General features: G+C 57.3%; 2 protein-coding genes across 3 annotated transcripts; one reads left to right on the top strand and one right to left on the bottom strand.

Moving 5' to 3' along the window:
- POLE4 (DNA polymerase epsilon 4, accessory subunit) lies at positions 1–2,452 on the bottom strand. The gene is made up of 4 exons (XM_084276502.1): positions 2,214–2,452; positions 1,090–1,174; positions 751–792; positions 1–433 (listed from the first exon to the last, which is right to left on the bottom strand). Exons 1-4 carry the CDS (start codon positions 2,412–2,414, stop codon positions 420–422), a joined length of 342 nt encoding a protein of 113 aa, XP_084132628.1. The 5' UTR covers positions 2,415–2,452; the 3' UTR covers positions 1–419.
- Positions 2,453–11,147: 8,695 nt separating this feature from the next.
- Positions 11,148–14,060, top strand: PRAM1 (PML-RARA regulated adaptor molecule 1). 2 transcript variants are annotated; one of them, XM_084276497.1, is made up of 5 exons: positions 11,148–11,330; positions 11,604–11,766; positions 12,808–12,841; positions 13,396–13,430; positions 13,881–14,060. In XM_084276497.1, exons 1-5 carry the CDS (start codon positions 11,268–11,270, stop codon positions 13,883–13,885), a joined length of 300 nt encoding a protein of 99 aa, XP_084132623.1. In that variant the 5' UTR covers positions 11,148–11,267; the 3' UTR covers positions 13,886–14,060. The 2 variants fall into 2 exon arrangements, with proteins under 2 accessions (XP_084132623.1, XP_084132622.1); XM_084276496.1 differs by having other exon boundaries at positions 13,396–14,060.
- The last annotated feature ends 29 nt before the right edge of the window (positions 14,061–14,089 follow it).

Consider the following 14,089-nt stretch of genomic DNA (forward strand, 5'->3'; position numbering starts at 1 on the left):
TCAACAACCAAAAATAATAAATTTAATGGTGTTCAGCCAAGAAACAAACATATACAAAGAAAAATACACTTCCAGAAAATAAAAACCAATCCTCTGTGCCTGGGGATCTGAGCAGAGACACTGTCCAAGCTCTGCAGTGCTGCACACCTGGAGAGGCAGGAACCACTGCCAAGTGACCTGGCCAAAGCTGGAGAGCAGTCTGTGCTGTGGCAGCAGGGCACAGCCAAGTGATGTACAAAACATTTATGAAAAAATAGGCATTTTTAAAGAGCTTACAACAACTTGAACTTCATAGAAAACACTCAGGGTCGTCACTTCAGCCTAACAATCCCAGGAACTAGGAGCTCTCAACATCCTGTTTTCCACTCCAGGTCTATCTCTGCAGTCTCTTTCTCCAAAAAGCTCCATCTCCATCCAGCTTAGTCCAAAGTACCTGGAAAAAAAAATACAATCACAGCCTCAGGCAAACAGAAATGTGGTTAAGGGATCAAACTAAACTTGTTTGCAAGCTGCCAAAGGGATATGCAGTAACTTCAAGCAAATCCTGCACACATAAAACCAGATCTAGCTAGGAAGTATTGCATGGGTCTCAGGGTCCCCATGATTTGTGTTTCACCTCTCAGAGTGGGGCTTAATGAGTTACACTATTAATTATTTAGATGCAGAAACAGAGGGCTCTGCAAATGATGAAGTTCTTTCTCTCCCAAGGAGATTATGCAAAATACAAGGTGAAACCAAGCAGAAACTCACCTTCCAGAAAAGCAAACTCATCAATAGCTTCAATGGCATTATCTGCAAAGCAAATTGAAAACAGCAGAGATAAACTGACCCCGTATTTGCATCATTCAAACAGCAGGATTTGAATTCACATCCCACTACAGCGACCAGTTTCAAAGAGGTTTCCTTGGTCTAGAGCTGCTGTGTGAAATTATTGGTGTGATGTTTAGTACAGAGGTTGTTCTTTCCCATCCCCAGAGAAAGAAAGAGAAGGACCTCTGGTCGCTTCGCACCACAATCCAGGTGGAAAAACCCTCCATCCCCATCCTAGCAAGGCTTTGCTGAAGGACAGCACAGAACATGCTCTCATACCCAGGTCTTTTCTCTGCAGAGTTTTCCTTTTTCCTTGCTGAGCGTAGACATAAGCATCTTTGGCAATGGTTTCCACAAACAGCTCCTGCAAAGCAAACCCAAGATATGTTCACATAGGAGAGGAGAGAGGGAAGAGAGAATATTCCCAGGAAAGATCTCACCAGACTTCAGGAAGAAACCAGAACCTGCATCTTAAGATCTCCCCTTCCCAGTAAATAGCTCTGAAAGCAAGGAATGAAATTGCTGGGCATGAGAAGTAACGAGGGGTGATGAGAAGCCCAGGAGTGTATTGCAGAGAGGTGGGTCCTCTGAACACATCTGGGAGACCAGCTGCTCCCAGGGCACCTTCTGAAGCAGGGAACGTGTCCTCTGCTCAGGGGGCTGAGCACTGAGTGTCCTCACTGTGCCCAACACACCCCTCAGCTGTGGGAAGCTGATGCAGAGCAGCAGAGCCACAGAGCAGCAGAGCCACAGGGCAGCAGGGCAGCAGAGCCCCAGAGCAGCAGAGCCCCAGAGCAGCAGGCCTTGGAGCTGCTGCTGGGAGCCAGGGCCAGAGTCTGCTCACAGATGCTCTCCCAGGACCCACCAAACACACCTGGCCTGAGCAATGGGAGACTCTCAGCAAAAGAGAACCCCCCCTGCACAGCACAGACCCCCCAACGCTCCATCGGGGCGAGCTGGAAGCCCCGCAGGCAGCCAGAAGCAGCCCCGGCGCTTCCCCGGGTACCGCAGCCGCCTTCACACCGCGGAGCCAAGCGCAGCCTCGGGGCCCCGCTTCCCGCCGCCGGCTGGCCCCGGCAGGCCCCTGCCGCGGGGAGGCTCGGCCCGGGAGGCACAGCCGGCTCTTCCGTGGCTTCCCCAGCCTTCTGCTCAGCCCGGGCACCGGCCCTGAGGCGCATCCCATCCAGGCAGCCGGCCGCGGGCTGGGCTACGACCCTTCTCCCCACCCCCCTGCGGCGCCCGGCGCTGCCGCTGACCGGCCGGTGTCGGTTGGGAGAGGAAGCCCCTCGGGCCCCGCTCCGCAGCCGCAGGGCTGCAGCTCCCGGCCCCGGCCCGGCAGCAGCGCGGGGTTCTGGCGGGCGGGCGGCCTCCCGCACCAACGGGGCACCGCCGGCGGCCCTCACCGTGGCCCGCGCCAGCACGAAGACGGCCTCCTGGCTGGCCAGGGTGACGTCCGGGTCCGCCTTCATCAGCGCCTTCACCCGCGCCAGCGGCAGCCGGGCCAAGCGGGCCGGCACCGGCGACCCCGCGCCCGCCGCCTCCTCCCTCGGCCCAGCCGGCTCCGCGCCCGCCGTCAGTACCGGCACGGCCGCCGCCGCCGCCATCCCGGGCCCAGGGCCGCGCCTGCACGGGGTTGGCGGGCGGAGCGGGGCCGCCGCGGGGGGATGGCGGAGAGGCGGGACGGGCAGAGCCTGGCCCAGCCCCGCGGAGCGGGAGGCGGCTGCGGACTCGCCTCCTGGCGGGGCCCAGAGCCCGCGGCGCGGCTGGGAGGCAGGGGGCTGCTCGCAGTGCCGGGGAGGCCCAACCGGAGCCCCCATCGCCGGCCCCGAGCCCCCCCCGCCCTCAGCCGTGGCCGTTGAGCTCCCTGCCGCCCTCCTCCTCCTGCCTCCCCGCACCCCCTGCGCTCCCTGTCAGGCCCGGCCTGTGGGGCCTCCCCACAGCCCTTGTGCCCACAGATGGCTCCTCAGCCCCCCCTTGCCCACGCAGGACCCTTGCCCAGGGTCCCCTCCCCTCCGTCAGATCATGTTCCCTGTGCCCCATGTTGGCTCCCTGTGGGCCTGGTGTGGGATCCCCCCTCGACCTCCCTTCTCCATCCTGCCTCTGGCTGGCAGGATCAAGCCCTGCAGCGTCCCCTGGGCACCCACCACCCTCCACGGGACCCCCACATGTCTCAGTCCCAGCCTTCCCCACGTCCTTCCACGTCTTAACCCCATCCAGAGGCAGCAGCTACCGCTGGCACTGCTGGTGGGACACCTTCCCAAAGGGCTGGAGGGACACAGCACCCTGGGACAGGGACATCAGCACCTGCCTGTGGCTGGCCAGACCATCCCTGCCATGGCACTTGACTCAACCTCTCAGGCCTTTCCTGCCTCTGAGGCAATAAATGGTGAAACCAGCCCATTTCAACACAGAGATGGCCCAACTCAGTGCTGAGCTGTGCAGAGGACTTCCCCTGCTTCCTGGTGGAGCCTGGCTCTTCAACGGAGCACATGCTCAGTGGTTTTGGATAGGCCAGAGAGCCACAGCCCTCACCCCAACCCTCCTGTGCTCCCACAGAACTTTGGCTGCTCAGGGCCGTGCTGTATGACCCCCTGGATCTGCCCACCCTCTGAAGGTCCCATGGGGCTCTGAAGACCTTCACCTGCAGCAGGTTCATGTTGGCTACTGTCAGGTGAGAATATAACTTGCCCCCTCTGGTCTTCACAACAGCCTGTCCCTCACATCTCAGAGCTGTTCCCAGGCTCTTTTCTGGATGACACTGTCTTACAGATGGCAGGACTTAAGAGACCTTCAAGCTTCCCAACAGCAACACAGTCCAAGCTAGTGATGCATCAAGAAAGCTGCTCCTCCTCTTCTTTCTTCTCCTCCTCCTTGTGCTGTTTCACAGTCAGCTACAGCGACTTCCTGGCATTGCACACAGCTTCTCACCAACTGTGAAGAAAGAGCTTCTGGTTTCAGGGGAGGGGGACAGCAGAGAGGCTTGCCTTGGATAAGCCCTTCTGCTTGGGTGCCTCCAGTGACCTTTAGGAAGGAGTTGAGCACGCAGGAAAGCATCTGCTGATGGAAAATGGTGAGTAAGAACTGGTCCTGGGCTGTGCTGGACCTGGGGACAGGGTGTGGGGAGTAGAACCATGTCTCTGGTTGGAAAGGCTTTTGCAGTGTCCTTGCAGGGGGCTGAGACCCTCACTCCTACTCAAAGCCCCCCTGTATATCTGAGCTGGTTAGAGCTTCAAAAGGTATCTAACCAGTTCCTGGGCTTAATGCAAGATTTGCTGGGTGGTGTTGGGCTGGATTTAAAATGTTTGAAAGAGGAAGAGGCCATGGAGACCAGGACAGCACCCACCAGTGCAAACTGTATTGATAAAGGCAGAATTGATCATGGTGCTAGTGGTGCTGTGTCCCACAGGTACATCTGAGAGCTGTGTGCAAGTCCCAGCACAGGGAACAACTCCATGGTTACAAGCTGCTGGATCCCAGTGGTGTGCTTGGGACTGGGGAAGGAGTTGGGGTGTTTCAGGAGTGTGGGTGAAATCCCCACTGCCTGGAGTGCAGGGAACAGCACCTTTGTGCTCTCAACCCCAGGCTCCTCTCAGAGTGCTGTGTTTAAAGTGCTCACCAGGGAAACTGGGGTGACAGCCTGGGGATGGGAGGGGACCTTGCACTAATTTCTAGATATCTACACATTTTAGCACTCGTGTGTAAAGCCCTTGTGCTGGTTTCTTCCCATCATGGCCCTCCTCTTGCGAAAGAAAACCAGTATTACACAAGCCCAAACCCCAACTGAAATCCCAGAGGGAGGAGAACTGCAAAATCAGAGCCTACAGCTTGCTGAGGGCAGGCAGAGCAGCAGCTCTGGTACAGAGGGACACTGTGGGCTGGGAACAAGGGCTGGGAGAAGGATGAGTGAGGGCAAGGTGAGCCCTCCCCTCCTATAAGGTCCATCTTAGCAACTAAGGTAAAATGTAACTCCAGCCCACCCTGAGTTTTGTGCAGTACCTCAAACCTGGCACTCTTCTGCCAGAAGTCAACCAGACTCCTCCTGGCAGCCTTTCCCTAAAGGCTTCAGAAAATAAAGGTGCTTTTGGGTCATTCAGGAAGCTGGGGGCAGCTCTGTGGGGGCTGATGTGTCCCAGTTCATGTGTGCACGGGGTGAGCAGCACAGGAAACACTTTGGTCACAAAAATAGGGCAGGTCTGCTGCCTCTTGGCCTTTGTTTTTCTGCACACAGGCTTTGGCAGGATGAGCTTCAGCAGCACCAGCCCTGTTCTGCCTCTGGGGAGGGATGCCTGTGGCCTCCTCCACCAGCTCCAGCCTGATCAGATACATTTATGGATATCTGAAGGGTGGGACACAGGGGGACATGGGCAGCCTCTTCTCAGTGTCTGTGGGGACAGGACAAGGGGTGATGGCCTCAAGTTGGAGCACAGGGAGTTACACACCAATCTGTGGAAGAACTTTTCCCCAGTGAGGGTGAGGGAGCCCTGGGACAGGCTGCCCAGGGGGTGTGGAGTCTCCTTCTCTGGAGAGATTCCAGCCCCATCTGGACACCGACCTGTGTGACCTGTCCTGGGGACCTGCTTTGGCAGGGGGTTGGACCTGATGGTCCCTTCCAACTCCTGCAATTCTGTGGATCTGTGGATGATCTGAAAGGCCTTTTCCAACCTAAATGATTTTACAATTCCATGAGTGGCCCAAGGAAGGCACCACGGACTTCACAGGAACCAGGAACAGGGCAAGGCAGGTTGCTCCCATCTGAGCAATCTCTAGATCTCCCATTCTGCCCTCAGGGCTGGTAGGGGATAATCCCACAGCTCATCCCTCCATTTTGACAGTTCCTGGTTGTGGATGAAGGGCAGGTCAAACCAAAAGACTCTATGCAGTGCCTCCTGGATGCCATCATGGTGGTGGGACCTGTTCCTGATCTGGTGCAGCCCAGCTCTGAGCAAAGGCCATGTTTCGTGGAGGAGGCTTAGTGTCAGGTGGTGGTGGTGAAGAAACACCTGCATTCCTCAGGGTGCTCTGTGACTTGTGTTGAACTGTTTGACTGGTGTTTAACTGGAGCTTTTCTTGATGGCCACAGACACATCTGGAGGGGAAAGAGGCTGTGGTGAGGCACCTACGGGCAAAGCTCCAAGGGAACAGGAAGGACCCTACCGAAGGAGGCAGCTGGCTGGAGAGTCGCTCTGCAGCAGACTCAGGACAGACCCCCATGCCAGGTTCCAAGGGTGAGCCACCTCCTGAGACACCCTGGACCAAGAGGACAGACTTCAACAGGGCTTCTCCATCCCACAGTAAAGGTCAGAGTGTGGCACAACATCCCCCTCCTCATCCCGTCTCTGAGACGCCGGCCTGGATGGTACGGCTGAAGAAGGGGATCGCTCAAGACACCAGCTTCCCCCCAGTCCCTGCCAAGCCAGGAGGAGGAGATGCATTGAATAAAGAGGTGGGAGCCCCCTCTGATCCTCCCCACAGAAACCCAGCCCACCAGACATGGACACTTGCCAAAGACAAGGGTGCTCCAGCAGTTCCTGCCAAGGGTGCAGCCCCCCGGGATGCTGCGGGAAGCCCCCGTGGGACAGGCCATGCATCCCAGCCTCAGAGGAAGCCTTTGCCACATGCCAAGGTGCTGGGAGCAAGGCCAGACAAGCCCAGGAGGCCTCCTGCTGTGGATCTGAAGAAGTTCAGTGTGGCTGCATGTCCTGGGACGGCTGTTGGCCCTGCCCTGAAGCCACCAAGGAGCACTCAACCCGGTATGGCCAGGCACCCGCCAGTCTCCCAGAGAAGGATGCCACTCACTCAGGAAGGAGAATCTCCCTAGTCAGAGTCTGAAGCTCTTGGAGGGGCAGAAAGACTTGGGGGTCTGCTGAAGAAGTGGGGGCTGATAATGCCAAAGTGGCTTTTATCAGGCTTAGCAAGTGGAAAGGAGTGAGAGGGAAGGACAGCAGGTAAAGAGACAAAGGGGACTAAGTGCCCTGGCTGGGGACAGGTATCAGGCTTTGGGGAGCTTCTAGGGAGTAGGGTTGGAGTAAGTAATGTGAAGGGTGCTGACAAACTGGAGTGAGCCCAGCACAGGGCACTAAGATGGTTGAGGGCTGGAGCATGTGGGGCAAGAGAGGCTGAGGGCCCAGGCTGTTCGGCTGGGAGGAGAGCGAATGAAGGGCAGGACCTGTCACTGCTCACAGCCCCCTAACCAGAGGAGAAGATGGAGCCAGACTCAGCCCAGAGGTGCCCAGGAGCAGGACCAGAGGTGATGGGCATAAGCTGCAGTAGGGGAAATTCCAGATAGAAGTTTCTTTCCTGTGAGGGTGGTGCAGCCCTGCAGCAGGCACCAGGGTATCCCCACTCTTGGAGACACTCAGTTCTCACCTGGCTGAGGCCCTAAACAACCTGCTGCAGCTCTGAGGCTGGATGAGAGACTCTGGAGGTCCTGTCCAACCACTCCACTGGTTGAGAACAGACTGGTGGGAAGCAGAGCTGGTCTCCATCCCATGGGCAAGAAGCACTCACACACCCTTTGGCCAAGGGGCAGAGGGTCTCTGAAGCTGGCAGCATGGTGATGGCTTGGTGTGCCCTCCTTACCAGCTGTCTGTGGGACACAGGGCTTGTTGCCTTTTGGATGTGGTGGGTCTCAGTTCAGCACCAGCCCTGCCATGCTCCATGGTGGCCTTCCAGATCTAGGCAGATCTGTTGGTTTCTAACAGCTGCCACTCTGCTGATCCACACTCTGGGTGATGAAACTTGTTTCAAATCCTGTTTCTTCCCCAGCTCCTCTAAGTTCTTGTTCACTGCCCCATTTATAGGATGACTCAGCCATAGCTGCAGAGTAGAGGGCTTTTCCTTCTTCTGAGAGGGAACTTCCTCCTCCTTATGCAGGAACATCTCTTCCTTTCCATATGAGAACTGCAAAACATACCTGGTTTATGTTCTTAATATGGGGTGTTGTCACTGTGTTAGCACTCAGAGGCCTTTCTCAGGCCCAGCTATGCCATTTTACTGGGAGATGCTGGGAGAGGCTGGGAGACCCACCAAGACTGGCCCTGGCCCTGGGCTGAGTGGCCCTGGCAGAGAAGGGAGTGATGTGCTCCCTGTGTGTCCTACAGACCAGCAGTTTTCCAGCCTTTATTTGTCTCATGGGTTCCAGGACAAGTTTGAACATGTAGAATTACAGCCCCACCTTCATTTGGTTATTTTTGTTCATTTTTTAGGGTGGCCTTACAATTTTTAGGGCCTGGTATATGATCACACATTGGTTGGTGTTACCAACCCCAATGTTGTACCATGGATAGTGCCAGTTGTTGGTTGGGCTGGTTGACTGGGCTGGTGACAGCTGTGATGCTGGTATTAAAGAGGACAGGATCTTAGCAGGGACTCAGGCATGGTTGTACAGGGTGCAGCTGCTGTACAACCCTGTTGTGCCCCTGGACTGGGCACTGGTGAGGCTGCACCTCGAGTGCTGGGTCCAGTTCTGGGCTCCTCACCATCAGAAGGACATGGAGGTCCTGGAGCGAGTCCAGAGAAGGGCAACCAGGCTGGGGAAGGGGCTGGAGGGCAAATCCTCTGAGGAGCAGCTGAGGGAGCTGGGGGTGTTCAGCCTGGAGAAGAGGAGGCTGAGGGGAGACCTTCTGCCCACCTCCCCTGCCCTGCCAGGAGGGTGCAGAGAGGTGGGCGATGGTCTCTCCAGCCAGGGGACAGGAGATGGGACAAGGGGCAATGGGCTCAAGCTGCCCCAGGGCAGGGGCAGAGCAGATGGGAGGGAAAAGTTCTTCCCTGGCAGAGTTGTCAGGGCTGGAACAGGCTGCCCAGGGAGGGGCTGAGTCCCCTTCCCTGGGGGTGTTTAAAAAAGGGGAGATGAGGTGCTCAGGGATCTGGTTTAGCACAGGATGGGAATGGTTGTACTTGATGATCTTAAAGGTCTTTTCCAACCTGGGGATTCTGTGATTCTGCTGGCTGCTGATGCTCTGGAGCACATGGAGATATCACAGACTCACAGAATGTCAGGAGTTGGAAGGGACCTTGAAAGCTCATCTAATCCACACCCCCCCTGCCAGAGCAGGATCACCCAGACTAAATCCCACAGGAACATGTCCAGGTGGGTTTGAGTGTCTCCAGAGGAGGTTTGAATGTCTCCAGAGGTGGGCACAACCTCTCTGGGCAGCCTGTCCCAGTGCTCCATCACCCTCACAATGACAAAGTTCCTCCTGACATTCCCAGGGAACCTCCTCTGCTCCAGTTTGTACCCACTGCCCCTTGTCCTGTCGCTGCCATCACAGGTGTGGGACTTGCCCTGGCTCTGGTACAGCTCTGGAATTTAGGGTTTTCACCACATTCAACATAATACACATTTTGGCCTCTTCTCCTCCCCTTTCATCACTAGTCCAGGGAGAAAGTAACATTAGGGACATAAGAATGGGAGAATATATATTCAAGGTCCCCAGTGGGCTCCCCAGTGAGCTCCCCAGTGAGCTGTGCCCTGCTGTACTGGGAGGAAAGAAAGTCTGCAGGTGTGCCATAAAGTAAAAACCTCCTCACTGGCTCCAGATGTGAGGTCTGGCTTATCCCCCTGCATCCCTCTGCACTAAATCTAGGCTGGGGCAGCTCTGACCTGAGGGTGGGGGATAGAATCAAGGAGAAAATGTGAAATAATCTCTTGCTGCTCCTTCCTGTTCCTCTTTTTCCCACAGGTTACCTGAAACCAGGCTATGCTGTGTCATCCCCAGGGCAGTGCCCACCACAGCCTGCTCCCAGAGGAACAGGGTAAGGACCAGGGCATGGCTTCCAGTCTAAGTGGTTTCCAGGCTGTCCTGACCCAGTGGGAAGGGCATGAGGGGAACAGCAAGATGGTCTTTGGGTTTTCCCTCCAGCTCCTGGAGCCCAGCATGGGGCCTCACCCTGAGCAGGCAGCTCCCATGGTGTAAAGCACCATCCCCCATGGGCTGCATGTCCCAGTGCTCCAGCACCCCCAAAGTGACAGTCACACAGGTCTGGCTGCTGCCACCACACCCCAGGCTGCTGTGCTGTGTGGCCAAGGTGCTGGCATGTGGCACAGAGCTGCTGTCCTGCTCTACCCACAGGCAGCCCAACTACCTGTTGTCCACCCTTCTCCTGGCAGCCTCAGTCCCCCCTCCTCAGTCCCCAGTGTCATCACAGAGTCACCAGGTTGGAAAAGACCTTTAAGATCATCAAGTCCAACCATTCCCATCCTGTGCTAAACCAGATCCCTGAGCACCTCATCTCCCCTTTTTTAAACACCCCCAGGGAAGGGGACTCAGCCCCTCCCTGGGCAGCCTGTTCCAGCCCTGACAACTCTGCCAGGGAAGAACTTTTCCCTCCCATCTGCTCTGACCCTGCCCTGGGGCAGCTTGAGCCCATTGCCCCTTGTCCCATCTCCTGTCCCCTGGCTGAAGAGACCATCGCCCACCTCTCTGCACCCTCCTGGCAGGGCAGGGGAGGTGGGGAGAAGGTCTCCCCTCAGCCTCCTCTTCTCCAGGCTCAACACCCCCAGCTCCCTCAGCTGCTCCTCAGAGGATTCACCCTCCAGCCCCTTCCCCAGCCTGGTTGCCCTTCTCTGGACTCGCTCCAGGACCTCAATGTCCTTCTGATGCTGAGGAGCCCAGAACTGGACCCAGCACTCGAGCTGCAGCCTCCCCAGTGCCCAGTCCAGGGGCACAATCCCCTCCCCAGCCCTACTGGCCACACTGGTTTTGATACAACACATCTCCTCAGAGGAGCCTCCTCACCGCTGTCTCCTCACTGCAGGGATGAAGATGAGATCTACGATGATGTGGAGCCCGTTGGGCTGCCCAGGACAGACCGGGGCTCTGCGCTGCCCCCTGTGTCGCAGTCCGGAGCCCGTCCCCGCCGTGGAAGAGGTGGGTAGAGGAGGGGCTGGGATGCTGGGTGCTCACAGCCACAGCCAGCCACGGGGCAGCAGCACAGCCCGCAGGAGGGCGATGGGTTCCTCTGCTGCTCCCTCTGCATGGGAAACCCTGATCCCCCCCACGCTCAGGGGGAGATCTCAGGGTTTGGTTTCAGTCCTGTGTCCTGTCTCAGGGGGTGTCTGCACCTTATCACAGCCCTCCCAGCAGCACCTCTCTGGGGTTTGGTTTTTCAGGTGGAGATGCTGCTCCAGCCCCTAACAGGGGTGTCTTGCTGGCAGCTGCACGGAGGTGAGAGGTTTTTTTTCCTCTTTCTAAGGGTCCCAAAATGGCAAGAGCTCCTCCCTGCTTGGACAGAGCTGGGGGTTGAGTGGTCTCTGCTGGGCTTGGGAGAGAAATGTCCTTGGTGAAGAACACAAGAGTGTTCTGAGAGTCCCAGCAGCCCCAGAGCTGGTGTGATGGGGCAACAGCTGGGAGGAGAAGGAGGAGTGGGAGGGGGTTACAGTGTGGGATCACCTGAGCTTTCTCTGTGACCTGCACTGACTCTGCAGAGACACCCACATTTCCCAGAAGATAAAGCCAATGACACTCAAGGAATGCAAGAAGGAAGAGAAGGCAGACAGGGAGTTTCAGAAGAAATTCAAGGTGAGCAGCAAGAAGCCATTGCTTATCTCTCTGAGCTTCTACACCCCCCACCTTCCCCCCCACCCCCGACCTCCCAGGAAGGGCACAGAGGAGCTGTCCTCCACAGCAAGGTCACACCTGCCCCATTCCCCACTGAAACACCCCCAGATCAGACCAGTCCCACAGCTGTCTGGCTACAGAGGGATCTCCAAGAAGGGAGCGTGGTGGGAGCTGCCCAGCTCGCTCTCCCTGGGGGGAGCTGCTGAGCTCCAGCAACTGCTGTCTGTGTTTCAGTTCGAAGGAAGCATCAACGTCCTGACTCAGATGATGGTCGACCCTGCAGTGGCTGAGAAGAGAGGTGGAGGGAAGAACCTGCCACTGAGACGAGGAGAAATTCTGGATGTCATTCAGTTTACAAACCAGGAGCAAATCCTGTGCCGGAACAGCCAGAGGAGGTGTAAGTCAGGGGGCTGAGGCTGCCATAGAATCACAGTCACAGCCTGGGCTGGGCTGGAAGGCACCCCAAGGGTCACAGAGCTCCAACCCCCCTGCCCCAGGCAGGGACACCAACCTCCAGGCCTGGAGCTACACAAGGTTGCCCAGGGCCCCATCCAGCCTGGCCTTGAACACCCCCAGGGATGGGGCTTTGCTCACAGTGGGGATCACAGCACACACCCAGTTTTGGGAAGAAGCTTCTTTGTGCATGTACCCCCCAGGCAGACATCCCCTGTCTCTACACACCTGGGGTACCCTGGCTCTCCAATGCTCCCACTTCTCTTTGCACAATGTTCTGCTTCTCCTCAGCACCCACATTCCTGCTCTCAGCTGGGCTCATGTCCCTCTGCTGAAGCCACCACAGCCCTGCAGCCCCCAGCCCAGCACATCAGGCTTTGCCAGTGGCACAGACTCCACGAGCCATGTTTGCACCACAGGCAGCTCTGGGAGCAGCTAAACTCCATGCTAAACATCCAGCAGTAGCTCCCAAACCAAAGGAGCCAGGACTGACAGACATACCTGGCCTGAAACCTCCCCAGGGAGCCCACAAGCAGCCCCTCTGACCCTGGGGCTCAGGGCTTCCCTTTGCCAGGGAACCCTCCTCATACTTCCCTAGGGATTTTTCTCAGCTGGACCCCCATTCAATTCAAAACATGCCAAACATCCAGCAGTAGCTCCCAAAAGTTGGGGATCAGGCTCTTCCCTGCCAGCCAGGCCAGCTCATGCCCTGCACTGCCCCAAGCACGTTACCCCCATGGGGCCAGCTCAGCTTCCCAGAGCCAGGCTCCTCCTTGCCCCAGCCCTCCCAGGGGATGTGAGATGTCAGAGTGGATCCAAAGGATGTTTATCAATACTGTGATAGGTGCTTTATGTATATAAATATAAATATATATATATAAGCACTGAACCCTGCCTGTCCTTGGCAGGAGCAGGTGCTGGGTGAGACCCTGCTCCTGCCCTGACTCCTGGCACAACCTGACATGATTTCCTTTCCCTGTTGCAGATGGCTACGTGCCCCGGGCTGTGATGCTGCACCTGTGAGTACCCTTTCCTCAGCCTCTTCCTCTCCACTCCATGAGCTGTAGCAATTGCCCAGCACCAAACCAGCCCAGGCCACTGAGTGCCAGCTCAAAACCATCAAAGCCAGGCTGTGATGTAAACCAGCTGGTTACTCTGGGGATGGGCTCTGCTGTTTCTGGTGTCAGGAGAGATTCCTGGAGAGCTGGGAGCCCTCCCCAAGCTGTGCTCCCTCACGTGGGACCTGCCCAGACATGGCTCAGATGCTGCCAGTGGCATGGTGTGATGGGCCAGTGCTGCCAGGTCTCCAGCTTGTGGCAGCCTGGGATGGGGCCACCCCCCCTGTGGGGTGTGAGAGGGGCCAGAGCCACGCTCACCCCACGCTGCAGGACTCTGTCTCTGCAGGGAGAGCAGGAGGCTGGGAGGAGGTGAATGGGGCTGTGTGGAGCCTGGAGACGTGTTAGGGGAGCTGGGGCAGCCCCAGCACCTGGAGCTGGCCTTGGCATCGGCACGGGGAGGCTGTGGGGACGTGGGACACCAGGCTGCTCACATCACCCTGTCTTCCTCCTTGCAGGGACACTGACATCTATGATGACGTCGAGATTTACGGTAGGTGCAGAGGGCGCCACTGCCGAAGCCCCTTTGCCGGGCGCTGCTCCTGCTGTGGGCACACAGCAGCGATCCCCGGTCCAGCACTGCCCCTCTGCCCCTTGCCACTTCCCCACCTTCCCTCTCTGACTCCTCTCCCTCTCTCTTGGACATCCCTTCCTTGCTCCTAGTTCCCCACAGGTCCTCATGTTCCTCTGTTCCCAATTATTTGGGACTTCCCCACACGCTTTCCCATCTCAGCTTGCTCCCTCGCTTCCTGCCAGCCCCAGGGACCCTTCAATCTCCTTTGAGATGCCCCTGATGCCCCAGACACCTCTGGATGCCCTTTCCCAAGCAGTTGCATGCAAACTCCACCCCCCCCAACTCGCAGATGGTGCTGAAGATGGAGCTGAATAAAGACAAGGACAGTGTAGCTGTGCTGATGAGGAAGGATTTGATCTAATTCTGCAGGTTGAGCGACCCACGCCAAAGCTGAAGGCACAGGACAGCACAGACAGAGACCTGCCCAGGTTCTGAGACATGAAAAGCACTGTGTACCCTGCTCCTGCTTTGGCAGGAGTTCTGCTTCCTCTGTGGTGACCTGCAAAAGCCACCGTGTCCCTGCTGAAACAGTGGTGAGGCTGATGAGCACACTGGATCCAAGGATTCTGTCCCCAGGG

The sequence above is a fragment of the Gallinula chloropus genome (genome assembly GCF_964237585.1).
Source record: "Gallinula chloropus genome assembly, chromosome: 28".
Lineage (NCBI taxonomy): Eukaryota > Metazoa > Chordata > Aves > Gruiformes > Rallidae > Gallinula > Gallinula chloropus.